Source organism: Pseudoliparis swirei, chromosome 9, assembly GCF_029220125.1.
Source record: "Pseudoliparis swirei isolate HS2019 ecotype Mariana Trench chromosome 9, NWPU_hadal_v1, whole genome shotgun sequence".
In the NCBI taxonomy this organism is placed as follows: Eukaryota; Metazoa; Chordata; class Actinopteri; order Perciformes; family Liparidae; genus Pseudoliparis; species Pseudoliparis swirei.
Genome location: NC_079396.1, coordinates 1,020,570 through 1,042,758, shown reverse-complemented (window position 1 = coordinate 1,042,758; position 22,189 = coordinate 1,020,570). Strand labels below are relative to the sequence as shown.

The window sequence follows — 22,189 nt, the reverse complement described above, 5'->3', positions numbered from 1 at the left end:
TCTCCAGCAAAAAGGGCCCTTTACTCATCCAGGGCAAAGGGGCTGGTGCTTGAGCACCACTAGGGCTCTATCTGTGCACGTGCCTGCTTGAGAGCCCTGCGTTGTTGTCCAACACAACCTCAGTTTTCTGATGACGTAGTGTGGAACGTAACTTCTTGACTTCCGGCTCGGAGCGTCTTGGTGAATTCAACTAGCGGCCGCTCTGTAAGAAACGTCTTTTCGGCCCGCCCTCCCTGACGACAACTGAACCAATCAGAGGGCTGCCGTGTGTCGCTCCTCCAATCAGAGGCCTGGCCTGTGGCGCTCCTCCAATCAGCGGGCCGCTTCGGACTGCTCCGTTTCCGGATCCTCCCACCAATGTGATTTCTCCTATTTTGGCGGCTGCGGGGAAAACATGGCGGAACATTTGAAAGGTAACTCATGAGAACGAACTACATGTCAAGTTATATTGCACTTTAAGTCCGTTTACTTTCGTATGAGCGCGAAATTTTGAAAGAGCCCCAGACGTGCGCGCGCTGTACTCCACACGACATGAGGAGAGTACTTATACACAAGGTGTCTCTAAGGAGCCAACAGGACCACGTAGGTTGTGTTTAATGCCGCCTCTTTGGGGAGAAGTCCTGCTGGGGGAGACGCGCCTTTGTTGGGGAGCTCCTTTGTTGCGGAGCCCCTTGTGTGGGGGAAGTCCTGCTGGGGGTCCAGACCGACTCGGAACCGGCTCGGAGACACACACGTTACCTCTGTCAGTCCGGCGCGTGCGTTTCTCTGCTGGTGGTTCACGCGCCTCCAGCGTCACGTCGGGATCTGATGGTTGTTGTGTAAATGTCAGATTGTGTTCTCTGAATGCTGCATTAATAATGCACCCGGACAGTGTGCGCGCGCATGTTGCTCTGCAGTGTTGGGGTCTGGTAAAGGTGTTCTCTGTAGCGTGAGGTCTGGTAAAGGTGTTCTCTGTAGCGTGGGGTCTGGTAAAGGTGTTCTCTGTAGCGTGAGGTCTGGTAAAGGTGTTCTCTGTAGCGTGAGGTCTGGTAAAGGTGTTCTCTGTAGCGTGAGGTCTGGTAAAGGTGTTCTCTGTAGCGTGAGGTCTGGTAAAGGTGTTCTCTGTAGCGTGAGGTCTGGTAAAGGTGTTCTCTGTAGCGTGAGGTCTGGTAAAGGTGTTCTCTGTAGCGTGAGGTCTGGTAAAGGTGTTCTCTGTAGCGTGAGGTCTGGTTAAAGGTGTTCTCTGTAGCATGAGGTCTGGTTAAAGGTGTTCTCTGTAGCATGAGGTCTGGTTAAAGGTGTTCTCTGTAGCATGAGGTCTGGTTAAAGGTGTCCTCTGTAGCATGAGGTCTGGTTAAAGGTGTTCTCTGTAGCGTGAGGTCTGGTTAAAGGTGTTCTCTGTAGCGTGAGGTCTGGTTAAAGGTGTTCTCTGTAGCATGAGGTCTGGTTAAAGGTGTTCTCTGTAGCGTGAGGTCTGGTAAAGGTGTTCTCTGTAGCATGAGGTCTGGTTAAAGGTGTTCTCTGTAGCGTGAGGTCTGGTAAAGGTGTTCTCTGTAGCATGAGGTCTGGTTAAAGGTGTTCTCTGTAGCGTGAGGTCTGGTTAAAGGTGTTCTCTGTAGCATGAGGTCTGGTTAAAGGTGTTCTCTGTAGCATGGGGTCTGGTTAAAGGTGTTCTCTGTAGCGTGAGGTCTGGTAAAGGTGTTCTCTGTAGCGTGAGGTCTGGTTAAAGGTGTTCTCTGTAGCGTGAGGTCTGGTTAAAGGTGTTCTCTGTAGCGTGAGGTCTGGTTAAAGGTGTTCTCTGTAGCGTGAGGTCTGGTTAAAGGTGTTCTCTGTAGCGTGAGGTCTGGTTAAAGGTGTTCTCTGTAGCGTGAGGTCTGGTAAAGGTGTTCTCTGTAGCGTGAGGTCTGGTAAAGGTGTTCTCTATAGCGTGAGGTCTGGTAAAGGTGTTCTCTGTAGCATGAGGTCTGGTTAAAGGTGTTCTCTGTAGCGTGAGGTCTGGTTAAAGGTGTTCTCTGTAGCATGAGGTCTGGTAAAGGTGTTCTCTGTAGCGTGAGGTCTGGTAAAGGTGTTCTCTGTAGCATGAGGTCTGGTAAAGGTGTTCTCTGTAGCGTGAGGTCTGGTAAAGGTGTTCTCTGTAGCGTGAGGTCTGGTTAAAGGTGTTCTCTGTAGCATGAGGTCTGGTAGAGGTGTTCTCTGTAGCGTGAGGTCTGGGTAAAGGTGTTCTCTGTACCGTGAGGTCTGGTTAAAGGTGTTCTCTGTAGCATGAGGTCTGGTTAAAGGTGTTCTCTGTAGCATGATGTCTGGGTAAAGGTGTTCTCTGTAGCGTGAGGTCTGGTTAAAGGTGTTCTCTGTAGCATGAGGTCTGGTTAAAGGTGTTCTCTGTAGCGTGAGGTCTGGTAAAGGTGTTCTCTGTAGCATGAGGTCTGGTTAAAGGTGTTCTCTGTAGCATGAGGTCTGGTAAAGGTGTTCTCTGTAGCATGAGGTCTGGTTAAAGGTGTTCTCTGTAGCGTGGGCTCTGGTTAAAGGTGTTCTCTGTAGCGTGAGGTCTGGTTAAAGGTGTTCTCTGTAGCGTGAGGTCTGGTAAAGGTGTTCTCTGTAGCATGAGGTCTGGGTAAAGGTGTTCTCTGTAGCATGAGGTCTGGTTAAAGGTGTTCTCTGTAGCATGAGGTCTGGTAAAGGTGTTCTCTGTAGCATGGGGTCTGGTTAAAGGTGTTCTCTGTAGCATGGGGTCTGGTTAAAGGTGTTCTCTGTAGCATGGGGTCTGGTTAAAGGTGTTCTCTGTAGCATGAGGTCTGGTAAAGGTGTTCTCTGTAGCATGAGGTCTGGTTAAAGGTGTTCTCTGTAGCATGGGCTCTGGTAAAGGTGTTCTCTGTAGCATGAGGTCTGGTTAAAGGTGTTCTCTGTAGCGTGGGGTCTGGTTAAAGGTGTTCTCTGTAGCGTGGGGTCTGGTAAAGGTGTTCTCTGTAGCGTGAGGTCTGGTTAAAGGTGTTCTCTGTAGCGTGAGGTCTGGTAAAGGTGTTCTCTGTAGCATGAGGTCTGGTTAAAGGTGTTCTCTGTAGCATGAGGTCTGGTTAAAGGTGTCCTCTGTAGCATGAGGTCTGGTTAAAGGTGTTCTCTGTAGCGTGGCGTCTGGTAAAGGTGTTCTCTGTAGCGTGAGGTCTGGTTAAAGGTGTTCTCTGTAGCATGAGGTCTGGTAAAGGTGTTCTCTGTAGCGTGGGGTCTGGTTAAAGGTGTTCTCTGTAGCGTGAGGTCTGGTAGAGGTGTTCTCTGTAGCGTGAGGTCTGGTAAAGGTGTTTTCTGTAGCGTGAGGTCTGGTAAAGGTGTTCTCTGTAGCGTGGGGTCTGGTAAAGGTGTTCTCTGTAGCATGAGGTCTGGTAAAGGTGTTCTCTGTAGCGTGGGGTCTGGGTAAAGGTGTTCTCTGTAGCGTGAGGTCTGGTAAAGGTGTTCTCTGTAGCATGAGGTCTGGTAAAGGTGTTCTCTGTAGCGTGATGTCTGGGTAAAGGTGTTCTCTGTAGCGTGAGGTCTGGTAAAGGTGTTCTCTGTAGCATGAGGTCTGGTTAAAGGTGTTCTCTGTAGCATGAGGTCTGGTAAAGGTGTTCTCTGTAGCATGAGGTCTGGTAAAGGTGTTCTCTGTAGCGTGAGGTCTGGTAAAGGTGTTCTCTGTAGCGTGAGGTCTGGTAGAGGTGTTCTCTGTAGCGTGAGGTCTGGTTAAAGGTGTTCTCTGTAGCGTGAGGTCTGGTAAAGGTGTTCTCTGTAGCGTGAGGTCTGGTAAAGGTGTTCTCTGTAGCGTGAGGTCTGGTAAAGGTGTTCTCTGTAGCGTGAGGTCTGGTAAAGGTGTTCTCTGTAGCGTGGGGTCTGGTTAAAGGTGTTCTCTGTAGCGTGAGGTCTGGTTAAAGGTGTTCTCTGTAGCGTGAGGTCTGGTAAAGGTGTTCTCTGTAGCGTGAGGTCTGGTTAAAGGTGTTCTCTGTAGCGTGAGGTCTGGTAAAGGTGTTCTCTGTAGCGTGAGGTCTGGTAGAGGTGTTCTCTGTAGCGTGAGGTCTGGTAGAGGTGTTCTCTGTAGCGTGAGGTCTGGTAAAGGTGTTCTCTGTAGCGTGAGGTCTGGTTAAAGGTGTTCTCTGTAGCGTGAGGTCTGGTTAAAGGTGTTCTCTGTAGCGTGAGGTCTGGTAAAGGTGTTCTCTGTAGCGTGAGGTCTGGTTAAAGGTGTTCTCTGTAGCGTGAGGTCTGGTAAAGGTGTTCTCTGTAGCGTGAGGTCTGGTAGAGGTGTTCTCTGTAGCGTGAGGTCTGGTAGAGGTGTTCTCTGTAGCGTGAGGTCTGGTTAAAGGTGTTCTCTGTAGCGTGAGGTCTGGTAAAGGTGTTCTCTGTAGCGTGAGGTCTGGTAGAGGTGTTCTCTGTAGCGTGAGGTCTGGTTAAAGGTGTTCTCTGTAGCGTGGGGTCTGGTAGAGGTAACGGTGTTCTCTCCTCAGACTGCAGCGTGCCCTGTAAGATGTCCTGGGACGAGCTGGAGGCGCTGTGCCGCAGGGAGCGGCTCTACTGCGGCCGGCTCGGCCTGAAGAGGAACAACGCCAACGAATTCGAGGTGGAGTTCCTCTGCAACTACAAGAGGAAGAAGGTAAAGCTGCACCTGCTGCAGCGTCATTCTAACGTTAGCACAGTCTCAGGTCCGCCACGAGCCTGAGCTCGGCTACGCTAGCTAGCTAACCATGATCATGCACTATGGAGCCCAGTTCAGGAGAGCTTTCCCTGAGCCGAATGCTGTGTTTCAGGAGGAGGAGTTCTACCTGGTGAAGTGGAAGGGCTTCCCGGACTCCGAGAACACCTGGGAGCCCAAGAGGAACCTCAGATGCCCCAAAGTGATGAAGCAGTTCCACGTGGACCTGGACCAGCAGCTGAGGCGCCACAAGAGACGCGGCACCCCCAAGAAGCTGGACTCCGAGGTCTCCGCCTTCCTCCTCCAGAAAGCCAAGGCCCGGAAGCGGCTGCAGCGCTGGGAGGGCCACCTGAACCACAAGCGCAACCACCCGGGCCGCATCCTGGTCCTGAACGAAGTGGACCTGGAGGGGCCCCCCAAGAACTTCACCTACATCAACAACTACCAGGTGGGCCAGGGCATCGTGCTGGACGAGATGGCCGTGGGCTGCGAGTGCAAGGACTGCCTGAAGGAGCCGGCGGGCGGCTGCTGCCCCGGGGCCTCGCTGCACCGCATGGCCTACAACGACCGGGGCCAGGTCCGGGTCCGGCCGGGCCAGCCCATCTACGAGTGCAACGCCCGCTGCAGCTGCAGCCCCGCCTGCCCCAACCGGGTGGTGCAGAAGGGCATCCAGTTCGACCTGTGCATCTTCAAGACGGAGAACGGCCGGGGGTGGGGCGTCCGCACGCTGCAGCGCATCAAGAAGAACACGTTCATCATGGAGTACGTGGGCGAGGTGAGGCCACCGGCACCACCTTGTTGTTGTTGTTGTCTGTCTGGGCTGTGACATCATCACAGAATGAACAGGGTAAAGCCCCCCAGCTGGGTGCACTGACCCTTTTTAAGGTGCACTGACCCTTTTTAAGGTGGACCAGTTGTTCTCATTACGTTAAGCCCCTCTGAGTGATCTGTTCACTGTGTTGATGGGTAACCGGTTCATTATGAGATCCTTATCTACATTAATCCTGTTTGGGTGAACTGATAGTGTGTGTGAGTGAGTATTCAAAGCTCGTGTCCCACACTGACTCAGCCTTTGTTTCATCAGATCATCACGACAGACGAAGCCGAGAGGCGGGGCCACGTGTACGACCGGCAGGGCGCCACCTACCTGTTCGACCTGGACTACGTGGAGGACGTGTACACGGTGGACGCCGCGCACCAGGGCAACGTGTCGCACTTCGTGAACCACAGTGTGAGCGTCTCCAGAACCGGGCCCGCCGTCACGCCAATGAGTCATACTGGAGAGGGAGGAGCTCCTGACTGACTGTGTGTGTGTGTGTGTGTGCGCGTGTGTGTGTGCAGTGCAACCCCAACCTGCAGGTGTTCAACGTGTTCATCGACAACATCGATGAGAGGCTCCCGAGAATCGCTTTGTTTTCAACGCGGGCGATCCGGGCCGGAGAGGAGCTCACCTTCGACTACAAGATGCAGAGTGAGTCACTAAGCAGCATTAACGTTGTATTAATAAACATTATCGTTGTATTAAAGGTTTAATAAACATTAATGTTGTATTAAAGGTTTAATAAGCACACATGTTGTATTACAGGTGTAATAAGCACACATGTTGTCATAAAGGTGTAATAAGCACACATGTTGTCATGAAGGTGTAATAAGCACACATGTTGTCATAAAGGTGTAATAAGCACACATGTTGTATTACAGGTGTAATAAGCACACATGTTGTCATAAAGGTGTAATAAGCACACATGTTGTCATGAAGGTGTAATAAGCACACATGTTGTCATGAAGGTGTAATAAGCATACATGTTGTATTACAGGTGTAATAAGCATACATGTTGTCATAAAGGTGTAATAAGCACACATGTTGTCATGAAGGTGTAATAGCAGGCGGTGATGATGATGTGTGGAGCCTGTAAGTGCGTCTCTGTGTTCCAGTGGACCCGGTGGACTCGGAGAGCACCAGGATGGACTCCAGCTTCAACGTGGCGGGTCTGCCCAGCTCCCCCAGGAAGAGGGTCCGGGTGGAGTGTCGATGCGGATCGGACTCGTGTCGGAAGTACCTGTTCTGACCGCCGGGTCCACGAGGACGGCGCTGTACAGATTTGTAAATTACTTTTTAATTTTGTTTTTGTTTTCATGAAAGCTGGAATTCACTTTTTTACCATGTAAATATGAAAACGCCCACGACGAACCACGAGGGAGTGGAGTGATTTTAACCTCTGTACAGATAGCTAATACACGATGTATAACCCATAATACACGATGTATAACCCATAATACATGATGTATTTCCCCATCGTTCCTGATGAGTGGTGTGAATATGAATGTGTGTGTGTACAGTATCTATGTGGTCCAGTGAGTCTTTACAGTTTTTATATTTAAAGCTGTTGGTATTTGTACTTTTATAGGTGAAATAACTCTATGTAAATAAATGAATTGAAGATAACTGATGCTTGCATGTTTTTGTTATATTTTATTTTTCGTAAGTTGTCATTGGATAAAGAAACATTAGCACTTAAAGTTCCAGACGAGTGAAGCGCGAGCCCTAAAGATGCTTCTCATTGCTTTAAATTCACATGTTATTTCCTTTAGACGCCTTTAAATCTTTACTTTAAGTATTGTTTTCCTTAACTCCTTATTGTTTGGTGTGGGGTGAACGGAGTGTGATTTACATTAAACATTATTGCAAATGTAGCCTCAGCAGTTAAACCACCCCTAGCGACTCAGTGGAGCTCAGTGCCTTGCTCAAGGACACTTCCACATGATCTATGGGCAGTCGGGATTGAACCTACCTGCTGTTTGCAGGACGACCTCTCCTCACGAGCCACAGCAACATAACACCTCAGCTTCATGTGTCTTTCAATAAAAAATGACAAAACGAAGTTTCCTGTCACCGTTTAGCTCCACGTGTGACGGTGCCGTTCGCTTCGTTGCCACCAGGGGGCGCTGTTAAGCTGCTGCGGCGCTCAGCCCGTCACACGGAACACAGGTTGGTATTTCTGTTATAATAATCACGTCCTGCTTCATATCAGAGAATTACTCAGGACACTTCTATAAAACCAATTATATTTATATTATATTTATATAAACACTGGATGAGAACTGCCTGAAAGGAGTAAAGGGCAGTCAATTTGAAACTCATACCACCATCCTCTATCATCCTCTCACAATAATGTTCTGATCATTTCAAATGTCTTTTATTTTCATTACAAAATCAACAACATAAATCATAAATGGCCGGAGACATGCGGAATAGCTCAACCTTTTTATATAATACAGAACAAAGGGAACACGTCGGACTCGTGAATCTCCTTGTTCACACACTTCTGCTTTACGGCAAATTAACATTCATAGGCCACGCCCCCCCCCCCCCTCCCCTCTATGACGTTGAGTTACTCCCAAAGAAATGTTGTTTATCATGGATGTCCTGTAATGTTACTGTGTTTACCGCAGACCTGGGATCTGTCATGTACTGCTGGGGCCCAGTCACACCGGTAGACACACCGGGAGTCACACTGTCACACAGGTAGTCACACCGGTAGACAAGTAGTCACACTGGTAGACACACTGGTAGACCAGTAGTCACACCGGTAGTCACACCGGTAGACAAGTAGTCACACAGGTAGTCACACCAGTAGACCAGTAGACCAGTAGTCACACAGGTAGACCAGTAGTCACACAGGTAGTCACACCAGTAGACCAGCATTCACACCAGTAGACCAGTAGTCACACAGGTAGTCACACCAGTAGACCAGTAGTCACACCAGTAGACCAGCATTCACACCAGTAGACCAGTAGTCACACAGGTAGTCACACCGGTAGTCACACCAGTAGACAAGTAGTCACACAGGTAGTCACACCGGTAGTCACACCAGTAGTCACACATGTAGACCAGTAGTCACACCAGTAGTCACACCAGTAGACCAGTAGTCACACCAGTAGTCACACCAGTAGTCACACATGTAGACCAGTAGTCACACCAGTCTATTCTATCCTTGTGTGACCTTCACTAACTGCTCTGGTCCTTCTGATGTGAGCGATAGGAAGACGACCTTTGAGACAAGCGGTGAGGATTAAGGGATCATTCAAGTTGATTATAACGGTTTGATTGATTTGTAATATTTATTCACTTTTAATGGAAACTCTTCAGATGGAAGAAACCAACCAGCAGAGCTCTGAACCACTGGAACCCCTGGAGGTCAGTCATGACCCCATTGAACAGGGGGGGCTTGTTCTGATCACATGATCTCATGATCAGATTTCTATTGGTGGAGAAGACTTCTATCCTTTTTGGGAAATGGCCATTTGAGTGCTGATTCCCTGTGGAAGTGTTTTCTATGTACAGTTGTGGGTTCTTCACCTTCATTAAGACCTCCTCAACGGGACATTCAGAGGACGATCACATGTGGCCGGACTCAGCAGCTCTTTTACCTTCATCAATATGTACAAAGGAAATCCAGTCCCATTAATAATGACCCGTTACATGTTTTACAAAAGGGACTTTGAGTAAACGTCATGAAACACATTCAGACCCTCGAGGAACACGAGTCATGATGTCTTGATGCTTATCTCCTCGTTACGTCATCGTCTTACTCAGTCATTCCTGCCAATAGAAACACACACAGTAAAAACATGATGATCCAGAACTCTGCGGTTGCATTCCAGAGTCGCTTTGCGGTCCATATAATACACACTAAGTAGAACAGAGGTCACGGTACATTTACAAAAGGTCATCTGCCTGGGGCAACTCAAAAGGCCTCTCCAGTGTCTCCTGGGTCCACCTGCTCCTCAAAGGGAAGACCAGTCGACTTTCCTTCTCTCAGGTTGACGTCCGGGAGTGAAAGAAAACTCCAGAGAAGTTACTCCCTCTCCTTTGAGTGTTCCCTCCATCGTCGGTCCGGACCTCAGTGGGAAGAGCATCGAGTACACAGTGTTTCCTCCTGGAGGACTCCAGAGGGTCGGGGGCATTGGGTGGAGGTGTTTATGGAGTAAGGCCATACTTCTGGAAATAAAGACAACATGTGACCGAGGAGCTCCTCCGAGCCTCAGACACGATGTTCTACCTTCAGTTCGCTGACTGACCTCAACCTCCCCTCTTCCTCCTGAACGCCACCTCAACCTTCGTTCTTTTTAAAGAGAGATGCAAGAAGGAAACGGCTCGGTGTTGAGATGTGTGCACGAAGAGAAGCGCTCGACGTCCTCCGAGTGAGGCGTCAGACTCCAGGGAGGTCACAGCGACCCGACGTTAGATCTGGGACGTCCTCTTGTGACGTGAACAGCGGAGTCGTACTGTGATGTCATCATAACAACACCAATAGGCTGTGCTCAAATTCATAATAAGTGAAGATTCTGATCAATATATACATAGAATATTTATCTGAAACAATTAGCATTTTAAATGTTTTAAAAGTCGGACTTTTGATTTGGAACCTCTCGTATTGATGTGCGTCCTCAGATATCAACGCTATGAGAGAGAACGGGGATGGAGCTGCAGTCCTCGTCTCTGTGGTTGAGGGTGTTTTACAGCCTGAACACACGTCCTCATGAACCACGCTAAGCCACCACCACCGGCTCAGATGGAGGTTTAGTTTTTACACCATAAAAAACGGAATAAAAACCCTGTTGAGACATCCTCCGTCTGTCGTCACATTCTTTACTCGGAGCTGAAGAGGAAGACGCTGAGCACGAACCTTCCTCAGTCCAGGGACCTTGTTGCATCTCTCTCTCTCTCTCTCTCTCTGTGCTAACTAATCCATTATGTTAAGAGTATTCAGACTCAACAAGTTGCTGCTTTCTCCTTCTTGGGAATCTTTGTGTCACCAAGCCAATCAAACATTCTTCGTTTCAATCAGACCTTTGTCATCAACCCTACGAAGCAGCTCATGTGTTGTTGGCTTGGTTTCCACAATGACGGCATTATGAATAAGTATTGTTCTCTTGTTGTCGTGGATGCTGTTGGAGTGAAGAAGGGTTTGGTAGATGGAACCACATGCTTACCATTCCAGTGTTTTAACCATTACACTCATTGCATCAAATCAAAAGTCCTGTGAGCGCAGACACAACACATCCTCTGCCCCGCCGTCTCATCACATGACACAATAAGGCTCTCGTGGAGGATGAGGTTTAGTCCTGCAGCGAGCTGGGAGGTGGGACAGGAGCCCCTTCTTCAAGTCTTTGTTCAGGAAGAAGCAGACGATCGGGTTGACGCCGGCCTGGGCGAAGCTCATCCACACGGTGGTGGAGAGGTACCGGTGCGGTATCGTGCACGCCTTGACGAACACCCTCCAGTAGCACGCCACGATGTACGGAGACCACAGCACCAGGAACAGCAGCGTGATGACGTAGAACATCCGGCCCAGCTGCTTCTCCGCCTTGAACTCCTCCATGCCCAACAGGCGCCGGTTCTGGTTGTGCAAGTTCTGCCGGATGCCCAGCAGCGTCGGCGGCATCGGGCCCCGGCCGAAGCCCGCAATCCAGTTGGCTGCTGCCTGGCCGGTGGCCCCCGGCCCGTGGAAGGTCCAGTTCTGACTTATGGCCGGCACCATCTGGACCGGCTTCATCTTGCGGTGCTTGTACTCAAAGAGGAGGAGCTTCATGTAGACCACGTGCGTGGCTAGGATGAGCACGGCCAGCATGAGCATGAAGCCCAGCGTGTCGTTGGCCTTGAAGTAGCGGTGCTCGAAGATGCACTGGTCCTCCTCGCGGATGAACTTGTAGGTGCCCACGTCGAAGACCGGCGGGAACGCCATGGCCACCGACAGCGTCCACACCATGCACACCACCGCCACGCAGGTCCAGAACGTCATGCGCTTGGAGTAGAAGCGGTGGTGGGCGATGGCCATGTAGCGCGTCACGCTGATGCAGAACAGCATGAAGGCGGCGTGGAAGCAGAAGAGCACCGCCATGAAGGCCACCACCTTGCAGCTCAGCACGCTGTAGGTCCAGGCCGAGCCATTCTTTATGGACACCAGCACGAAGGGGAAGCAGATGGCCGAGCGGATGGTGTCGGCCAGGCACAGGTCCAGCAGGAAGTAGTAAGGGGCCTTGTGCAGGGCTCGGTCCCGCAGCACCAGCAGGGACGCCACCAGGTTGCCCACCAGGCTGATGCAGATGATCAGGCCCAGCAGCACCAGCTTGATGTAGGTGGAGACGGCCGAGGACGGGCTCTCTGCCGCCGCGCTTCCCGCCGTGGCCACCGCCGCCGCCATGGGCCCCGCCGAGCCCTCGGCGCTCTCGTTTCTATTCGCCATGCCGAACGCCCCCCCACCCATACCTGCTGTTCTTCAAACACCGGAGCCACCACTCCTCCTCCTCCTCCTCCCGCTGCTGCTGGTGGTTCCTCCGTCCTCGTGGTCGCCTCCTTTCTGCGGTTCACGAGGAACAGGAACACCCCAATCCACATCGCCCCATCTCGAGAAGGGTCCCGTCTTTGGTGTTTTATGTTTTCGGACCAGAAGATCCGCTTTGAGAGGCTGGAAGCAAAAAGAATGAGGATGTCACGTAACCGTTCAGGGAGAACCACCAACAGGGAGAACCACCACCCCTCAACCGTTCAGGGAGAACCACCACCCCTCAACCGTTCAGGGAGAACCACCACCCCTCAACCGTTCAGGGAGAGCCACCACCCCTCAGTCCACTGCTGAGGCCTTACAGCACGTTCTCAGGAGACATTCAAGACGAGCTGGTGGTTCAAATCTGGATTCATCTTGATTAAAAACCTTCAATTACTCATTCAAAGTGCTGTTATCATAGAGGCGTTACTACATCGCCTCTTCTCAAACTGCACATGTCTTTTTGTTCCCAACATGTCATCAAAAGATGAACATCTTGAACCCATTTGACTTAAAGAAGTATTACTACCTTCATCCAGATAGAAGTAATACTACCTTCATCCAGATAGAAGTATTACTACCTTCATCCGGATAGAAGTATTACTACCTTCATCCAGATAGAAGTAATACTACCTTCATTCAGATAGAAGTAATACTACCTTCATCCAGATAGAAGTAATACTACCTTCATCCAGATAGAAGTAATACTACCTTCATCCAGATAGAAGTATTACTACCTTCATCCAGATAAATGTCGACCTTCATCCAGATAGAAGTAATACTACCTTCATCCAGATAGAAGTATTACTACCTTCATCCAGATAGAAGTAATACTACCTTCATCCAGATAGAAGTAATACTACCTTCATCCGGATAGAAGTATTACTACCTTCATCCAGATAGAAGTAATACTACCTTCATCCAGATAGAAGTAATACTACCTTCATCCGGATAGAAGTATTACTACCTTCATCCAGATAGAAGTATGACTACCTTCATCCAGATAGAAGTATGACTACCTTCATCCAACATTACAGTTAGCATGCTAGACACTAAGTGACGCTATTAAGCTTTAGTTAGCAACAGTTAGCATGCTAACCCTAAGTGAAGGTATTAGCCTTTAGTTAGTAACAGTTAGCATGCTAACACGAAGTGAAGGTATTAGCCTTTAGTTAGCAACAGTTAGCATGCTAACACGAAGTGAAGGTATTAGCCTTTAGTTAGCAACAGTTAGCATGCTAACCCTAAGTGAAGGTATTAGCCTTTAGTTAGCAACAGTTAGCATGCTAACCCTAAGTGAAGGTATTAGCCGTTAGCTCAGAGCTACTCCTCCAGAGTGTTTCTGTGTATTGAACACAAACCGGAGGAACAACAAGAGATGAAAGATAAATAAAACCTGAGGATGACTCAATGAATACTGAACTAACCCCGAGGTGGACACGCCAGAACCGCTGAGGAAGAGTTTCATATCTTCATGAGGATGAGGAGGAAGATGAAGAGCACAGAGAGAAGAGGAGAACTCCCAGAGCCTCGTGAGACGAGTCTGAACCACATCGAGCTGATCAGACAACCACATCAAATGATTCAATAAACTCCTCTTGCATCCACTGTTTGCATCGGGCTGCTCTACAGGAGAGAGGAGGAGGAGGAGGAGGAGGAGGAGGAGCTATGTGGAGCTGGCAGTTGGTTGGCGGTGGAGGGCAGAGTCACTGTCAGGAACTGGGTAGCAACAGAGGCCCAAAGAGGAGAGGAGGAGGAGAGGAGGACCGGGAGGTGGAGGAGGAGATGGAGGCGGAGATGGAGAGCTCTGACAGGGAGGCACCATGAGGCCTCCAACAGGGGAGACGACAGGTCTGAGAGGACTGGGGAGTCAACACACACACACACACACGCGCACACACACACACACAAATACACACACACGCACACACACACACACACACACACACACACGCACGTGCCACACTGCCCCCTGCCCCCGGCTGCACCAGGACCAGGTCTGCATGGGGCCAGGTGGTCTCCCTGTAGGGGCAGACCAAAGCGGTCCCAGTGGGCCGTGCAGGTCTGGGCCTACAGGAGACCAGGACCCATCCAGACCTGGTTCCCCTCAGACTAACGGCAGCAGCATGTTGCGGACCGGGACCGGGATCGGGATTACACGGTAGTGGTGCTGCTCACCTGCGGGGCTGCTTGTCCTCCAGGCCGTGTGGCGCGGTCCTCATGCGATGCGGTCTACAGAGACCCACCTGGACTAGCAGGTGAAGCGGTCCCGGAGCCTGTCGGACTCCCCCGGACACACGGAGCCTCTACACGGCGCTGCCGCGGTCCTCCTCCTCGCGCATGTCTCCTCTCCCCCGGAGCTTGTGTTGTCCGCCGGTGTCTCCTCGTGTTCATCCCCCGTGAGCCACGGCTTCCTGCCGGTCCTCTATCTGACGGTAGCACCGGTACAGTCCTCCGCCCGGACCGGGCACACAGCAGCGGACGCCCCGCGGAGCGTCTTCCGCTCGTCGTCGACCCGCCGCCGCATCGCGGAGCACCGGAGAGAACCGGAGAGGGGGCTCTGCTAGCTAGCTACCGCGCCGAGGCCAGGGCGCCCCGAGCGGGCAGGGCTGCGGGAGGACACCGAGGCCGGTGCTCATTCTGTCCCGCAGCCCGCGGACAGGCGGCTGCGTGCGGGGCACCGCGGAGGGACCGCCCGGGGGGAGGAGGCGTGGACCCGCGGCTCGGTGCTGTCAGGTCCCGGGGAGAGGCGCAGCATCCGGGCGCGGAGCGGTCAACTGCTGCTGGTGTCGGCGGTGATCCGGTCTGCTGGTCCCCGGTCAGGGGCGGCCCGGAGCTTCTGGGGGGCTGCGGGCAGAGCCCCCCCGCCCCCCCCCCACACACACACACACAGCCCACTGACAGCCAGGGCTCATTTTTTATACATGCTTTTGCAAATATGCAAGATTTGACAATAACTAGATTTATTGTTGTATATGTTTTTTATTAATTTAGAATATGCTTAGATGACAATATTGATCGCAGCAGCCCACTGGTCCTTAATAAATAAGGATGGGGTAAATGCAGAGAATAAATGTCATATATGTATGAAACTATATGTAATATAACAATAAAATAAATGTTTTTTGTCATTGATCGTTCAGTCCTTTCGTCCTGTGGTAAATACATCTGCATTACGTCAACATGTCATTTCACATTTATTTTAAATACTGAATTATAAGTTTATAAGTCTGATGGATGACTACAGGCCCGTCGCCCTGACCTCTGTGGTCATGAAGTCCTTTGAACGCTTGGTCCTGTCACACCTCAAGACCATCACCGACCCACTCCTGGACCCCCTGCAGTTCGCCTACAGAGCCAACAGGTCTGCAGACGACACAGTCAACATGGCCCTTCACTACATCCTCCAGCATCTGGACTCCCCAGGAACCTACACATGGAATTGGTTACATTGCTCAATATTCATAACATACTTACTTTGAAGCAAAACTAAGTTACTGTTATGCATTTGTTTGGCAAATGATTTCGTTCAGTAGCTTAGGACAGATTTGATATTATTAAATTTTTTTATTAAAAAATTACAGATATAATCTGTAAATTAACAACCTAACTGTTAATTTAAATATTAAATGTAAAATACAAAATAAAAAATGATTATATTTTTGTAAAGAAAATGACTATTTATAATACAGTCATTATCAAATTTTCAATGACATTCATTACAATTTTCATTATTACAAAATAAAAAATGCTTTTTAAGAAGCTAACATGAAGAAGTTAAATATTAGTTTTGATACAAATTCTGTTCTTTAAAGATAATTATTGCTGTTGTGTCCAGCTGTGTCCAGTGTCCAATATTATTAATCAGAACTGATAATGAAAATTTAATGAAAAATAATAAATTAAAAAATTACACATTTTTAAACACACACATACATACACACACACACACAAACACACTACAATAACAACTGACCTCCAACTGACTATTTCACTTAATATATTCTATTTATTTATAATTACACACACACATAGGTCATGGGGTGAAATCAGCTTGAAATCTTTGTTTAGGAAAACTTTAGTATAGTCTTTTAATATATTTTTCCAATTAACTAGATATGTTCATATATCTTCAGATTTAAAGAGGGACATCTGAATATGAATTTTTTAAAGTTTGGGACCTGATAGTTGCAAATTATGTCACTAAAAAGGTCAAAAAAGGCAACTGACTCTTATTTCCTAAGTTAATTACATATTTTTATTTGCAAAAATGTCATCTTTCAAAGGGTAATAGTAGTCATATTCTCTTATAATCGCATATTTTCAAGGCCTACAAAATTGTGAATGAGGCGGGTTTCCCAATTTCCCCAGATTGAATACAATAGTTAATGAACCAGACCTAATGGGATGGGAAGTGGGTGTGTGTGGAAGACCCTGCAAAGAGTAATAAGGCTTTTTTTTGATTTTATCTTCTTGCTACCTCATTTCTTCAGAATAACTACTCTTTCCAGGTTGTAACTTTTCCAAAATGCTTTAAACTAGCAAATGCTTCTAGCACTTAGTATCCTTGAAGACAAGGTTCCCAATGCGAGAAGACAAAAAAATCTCCTTTCTAGTAATATAAGTCCTCTGTTGGGTCTAAAACCGATGACAACCAGTTACTGTGTTGCTTCTTCTCACTCATGGTGTGCATTGTTCTAATCTGAGCTGGGGGAGCTTTCTTGTAACTGAGAAAGAGTGCCACTCATTGGACTGGATACCAACTTTGCTGGGTCCAGCATTCCGAACAGAGAAACGAACAGGTGGAAAGAAAACCGTGTGGTAGGCGGCTCCATCATTGGCAAAGAGGGATATTGACCAGGACATGGAGGGAAGGGAATGCTTGTACCAACACAGGGCTTTATATTACCACAAGTCTACAAACTTGAGGGAGGAGAGAAGATACAGGAGAACATTCTTCCTAGGCAAGAACTCTCCAGGAGAAACAATAAACCTTCCTCAACAGGAGGACTCCTGCAATAAATCACCCTCATGATTAAGGTAACCTTCACAACATCAATCCTCACTGCACAGTATCTACCTTATATATTGTATTATTTTCCATTTGTTTCTTATTAGTAACTTATTTTATTTCTTTATTATAACAATTCTTTATATTTAATATATCCTCATTTTTATATTTATAGTATTATTCTACACATATAGTTATTTTAGAAGAAAACACAGCTGAACAGAGAGAGAGGGAGAGAGAGAGAGAGAGAGAATAGAGAGAGAGAGAGAGAGAGAGAGAGAGAGAGAGAGAGAGAGAGAGAGAGAGAGAGAGAGAGAGAGAGAGAGAGAGACACAGAGAGAGAGAGAGAGAGAGAGAGAGAGAGAGAGAGAGAGAGAGAGAGGGCATTAGAGAGAGAGTCAGCAGGAGGGCAGGGTGGCAGTGATCAGTTGATCGCTATTGGTTTCACGCCAAAGCAGATTGAACTGGTCCGACTGCCTGTCACTTCTCCGCCAGTGTTTGAGTGGCGCGCCAGACTCCGCTTTCAAAGGTGACAGCGACAGACAGGAGGGGTGTCAGAGCTGACATTTAAGCTTTGAGGATTTAGGAATGTTGTATTTTAATTTCTCAGAGTCTAATGTTGTAGTTTTACCGGCTCCTAGTGAAGAGTGAGTTTAGCGGCTCTGGTGAGTTGAGCTAGCCTGGCATGGTGAGCTAGCGTGGTGTAATGCCTTTCTGAGGTGCATTGTCTCTGACTTTGCTGTCGCTTGGGGCGCCTGATTAAGTTAATTCAGCGTTCTTTTGGTTAAGTCTGGTCACGTTTTCTTAACATCGTTGATAACAACAGGTTGTCGGTTTCGTGTGTTGAACGAGCTAACATTAGCTACTAGCAGTTTGTAGGTGTCTTAGGTTATTGTGGTAGGGGTCACCCTGTCATCAGTTCAAGAGCAGGCATATAAGACACCTGAGGAATTGCGATGAAATTTCATCTAATAAACACGATTTTCACGAAGTTTAGTTAAACTGCCCCATATGTATCATTCCGCTCACAACGGTCAGACGAGGGTCCGGACAGACACGTTCCAGACAAGTTCACGCTGTTCACGACGCTCTTTGACGTCGGGCGTCTCGCTGTTGATGCCTCGTGATGCCCGACCGTTGGACTGGTCACGACACTGCGCGTTGAACTGCGACTACTCGGACGCTGTGGCTATCACGCTCTCCGCTCCAGTGCCAGTGACGTGATGGTCCAGTGAGGGATGGTCAATTTACCGTCCACATTACTCGTTCATATTATCAGATGGAGCGTCCTGTGAAAGAGTGTCTCAAGGAGTATTTATTATTTACAAATTAATGTTTAGAAATATTTAGTTTGATCCATCTCCTGCCACCTTTAATCCCACTTGTTTAATCCACATTATAACAATTATTGATGGAAAGAATTTTCGTGACCAACATGGTGAGATAAATACGAGATTAAAACTAGCAAGCAATTATAATTTGTTTTATTTTGTTTTTTGATGTTTGTTCTTTATTTGAAGTAGAGCTAGACACACACATAATACAGACAGGAGCTGCTAGAAAGGGCCTTGGCAAATCAACTCTGATGCATGCTTTTTATTAACATAAGGCCTTTAATTTTATTTTTTTCACATTTTTTTTAAAAAGAGCATTTGAAAGAGCAAAAGCCAGCCTTGTTTTACTGAAGTGGATTTGATCCTTTGTCCTTTACCCCCTTTGTCCCTTTTTCCTTTTTTCCCTTTCTTACTTTTAGTGTACGGCCACGACTCACACCCTCTCATTAATCTTCTTTGAGTGTGACCCATGTGTACAAGGATGACTTGATAAGCAAGCGTTTGTGAATAACTCTTAATTTAAAGTTGTTTCTTCACATTGTCTTAATTGAACCCAAGAACATTTTAATAATGTGCTTCCACTTAGTCATGTTGTAATGCTCTTTTTTAGTTTTAATGGCTTTCTTCTTTTTCTTTTCACCAGAGAGAACTGTGTCGCCAGATGTGAGTCACACTCTGTGAGTCTTCAAGCAGTAATGATGACTTGCTTAACTCTGAGTCACCTTGACCTGTTGTACCAAGTGTCGGCATAGTCCCACCTGTCTTCAGTCTGGACCCAATACAGTTTTTTTAGGTTTTTTTGGTAGTCACACAGTTTTTTTTGTTTTTTTTCCTGATTTTTTTGAGTTCTGCAGTTATTTACTATTCAGGGTTGTTCAGAAACATCTTATTTCCATTTCCAATTCTTTGATTCTTGCTGCTTTTGCTTTACACCAGATATTGTATTTTTTTTTTTTTTTTTAAACATGTTTTAAAAAGAATGGTCAACAAAGGTACAATAAAATGCTTAAATGTTGTTGTCCTAAATTAAATGTGGTAATTTGTTTAACTCTCCTCAATACATTGCTTGCAAAATATTAGATAAGTGATTCTACATTTAAAAAATATGGGAACAAAGTGACAAATCATAACATACATAGATTTTTAGTCATGGTGGTACCAATTATAAGTTGCAACCAAAATGTATTTATGTTAAGATAAATAACAATTTCAGTTTAAATGTGTTGTATAACTTCCATTGAGTTGTAGTGATTATCTTATTTATTTTATCCATGAATCTCAATCTATATTATCCAGATATTTAGTAAAATCAATTTCATCCACATAATTAAAGTAAATCTAAATTACTTTTTTCACAGCTATTTGGTATATCTAAATTACTTTTTTTGAATACCTAGTAAAATATAAATCATTTCCTGTATTGATTTTTATTTACTCAACATTATATTTATATTAGTAAATCCAATATTATTTGTATTTAATATTTTGTTTAATTTGGTTAATAATCAATAGTTTTTAATCAAGTGATAAATTAATTATATTTATATTAATTATTCACTTGTTGTGCCTTAATTTTATTGAGTAGACAATGGTCAAACTTTTCTGAGTGTACGCCAGGATCCTGTTTGTGGACTTCAGCTCTGCTTTCAATACAATCATCCCGTCCCTGCTGCAGGACAAGCTCTCCCAGCTGCACGTGCCCGACTCCACCTGCAGGTGGATCACAGACTTCCTGACCGACAGGAAGCAGCACGTGAGGCTGGGGAAACACGTCTCAGGCTCCCGGACCACCAGCACAGGTTCCCCCCAAGGCTGTGTTCTCTCCCCTCTGCTGTTCTCCCTGTACACCAACAGCTGCACCTCCAGTCACCAGTCCGTCAAGCTCCTAAAGTTCACGGATGACACCACCCTCATTGGGCTCATCTCTGGTGGGGACGAGACCGCCTACAGGTGGGAGACTGACCACCTGGTGACCTGGTGCAGCCAGAACAACCTGGAGCTCAACGCTCTAAAGACAGTGGAGATGGTTGTGGATTTCAGGAGGAATGCAGCCCCACCCCCCCTCTCATCCTCTGTGACTCTGCCGACGCTGTGGAGTCCTACCGCTTCCTGGGCTCCATCATCTCCCAGGACCTCAAGTGGGAGCTGAACATCGGCTCCATCACCAAGAAGGCCCAGCAGAGGATGTTCTTCCTGAGGCAGCTGAGGAAATTCAACCTGCCAGGGAAGATGATGGTACAGTTCTACACGGCCATCGTTGAGTCCATCATCTGCTCCTCCATCACCGTCTGGCACCCTGCAGCCACAGCCAAAGACAAGTGCAGCTGCAGAGCATCATCCGCTCGGCCGAGAGGGTTATCGGCTGCAATCTGCCTTCCCTCCAGGTCCTGTTCACTTCCAGGTCACTGAAGCGGGCCAGAAAGATTGTCGCCGACCCTCCCACCCTGGACACTCCTGTTCGAGTCCCTCCCCTCGGGAGGAGGCTGCGGTCCATCATGACCACGACCTCCCGCCACACCAATAGCTTTTTCCCGACGGCGGTCGGGCTCATCAATGGACCCCGGGACTGACTGACTGTCACCCCCAGGACTACCACCTCTTCTTCCACCTTCCTCTCTCCTCCTTCTTCCCGCTCCTTCCTCTTCCTCCTCCTCCCTCTTCCTCCCACTCCTCCTCCCTCCTTGCGTTGATTGTTGTTTGTCATGTCCAAATGTTGCACCTTCCACCAAAAAAAATTCCTCGTTTGTTTGTGAAAACATTCATTCTTTGGCAATAAACCTGTTTCTGATTCTGATTCTGATTCTGATTCTGAAGAAGGCCCAGCAGAGGATGTTCTTCCTGAGGCAGCTGAGGAAATTCAACCTGCCAGGGAAGATGATGGTACAATTCTACACGGCCATCGTTGAGTCCATCATCTGCTCCTCCATCACCGTCTGGCACCCTGCAGCCACAGCCAAAGACAAGTGCAGGCTGCAGAGCATCATCCGCTCGGCCGAGAGGGTTATCGGCTGCAATCTGCCTTCCCTCCAGGTCCTGTTCACTTCCAGGTCACTGAAGCGGGCCGGAAAGATTGTCGCTGACCCCTCCCACCCTGGACACTCCTGTTCGAGTCCCTCCCCTCTGGGAGGAGGCTGCGGTCCATCATGACAAAGACCACCCGCCACACCAAAAGTTTTTTCCCGTCGGCAGTCGGGCTCATCAATGGAGCCCGGACTGACTGACTGTCACCCCCAGGACTACCACCTCTTCTTCCACCTTCCTCTCTCCTCCTTCTTCCCGCTCCTTCCTCTTCCTCCTTCTTCCTCCCACTCCTCCTCCCTCCTCCTTCTTCTTCCCTCCTGGAGGCCTCCTCCACACGTCACTTTAACATGCACTTTAACTTGAGGCCTCCTCCACACACATGCCACTTTATTTACATGCACTTTAATTAAACACTTAAACACACGCCACGTGTAACATACACTTTTAACTAAAACACACCACTTGAAGCACACACCCAAACACTTTCACATTACTTGTTGTCTTTCTGTCGTGTTGATTGTTGTTTGTTTGTCATGTCCAAATGTTGCACCTTCCGTCAAAAAAAATTCCTCGTTTGTGTAAACATTCCTGGCAATAAAACTGTTTCTGATTCTGATTCTGATTCAAATTATACAAATAAACCAGGTGTGTCTTTCTCTACATAATAACAGGCATGAGAATCCCTCACCTTTCGGCGAAATTCGCCGTTTTGAAACCAAAATAGGTGACTTACGTGAATCGTGTAGATCCGAAGAGTTTTTGTTTTGGGGTAGGGGGGGGGGGTCAATTGGCCGGCCGGCGTTTATGAGATTGGAGTGGGACGCGGAGAAAATGTGGAGTGGTGCTCTTCGCAATAAAACATCTT

At 47.9% G+C, this 22,189-nt stretch overlaps 2 protein-coding genes across 2 annotated transcripts; one reads left to right on the top strand and one right to left on the bottom strand.

The window, feature by feature from the left end:
* The first annotated feature begins 394 nt into the window (after positions 1–394).
* On the top strand, positions 395–7,073 carry suv39h1b (SUV39H1 histone lysine methyltransferase b). Its single transcript, XM_056423422.1, has 7 exons — positions 395–413; positions 481–582; positions 4,443–4,588; positions 4,743–5,402; positions 5,712–5,858; positions 5,969–6,098; positions 6,563–7,073. The coding sequence occupies exons 1-7, from the start codon at positions 395–397 to the stop codon at positions 6,694–6,696; spliced, it is 1,338 nt and encodes a 445-aa protein (XP_056279397.1). The 3' UTR covers positions 6,697–7,073.
* Positions 7,074–7,797: 724 nt separating this feature from the next.
* On the bottom strand, positions 7,798–14,919 carry gpr173 (G protein-coupled receptor 173). The gene is made up of 2 exons (XM_056422317.1): positions 14,137–14,919; positions 7,798–12,099 (listed from the first exon to the last, which is right to left on the bottom strand). Exon 2 carries the CDS (start codon positions 11,896–11,898, stop codon positions 10,714–10,716), a length of 1,185 nt encoding a protein of 394 aa, XP_056278292.1. The 5' UTR covers positions 11,899–12,099; positions 14,137–14,919; the 3' UTR covers positions 7,798–10,713.
* Positions 14,920–22,189: the final 7,270 nt, after the last annotated feature.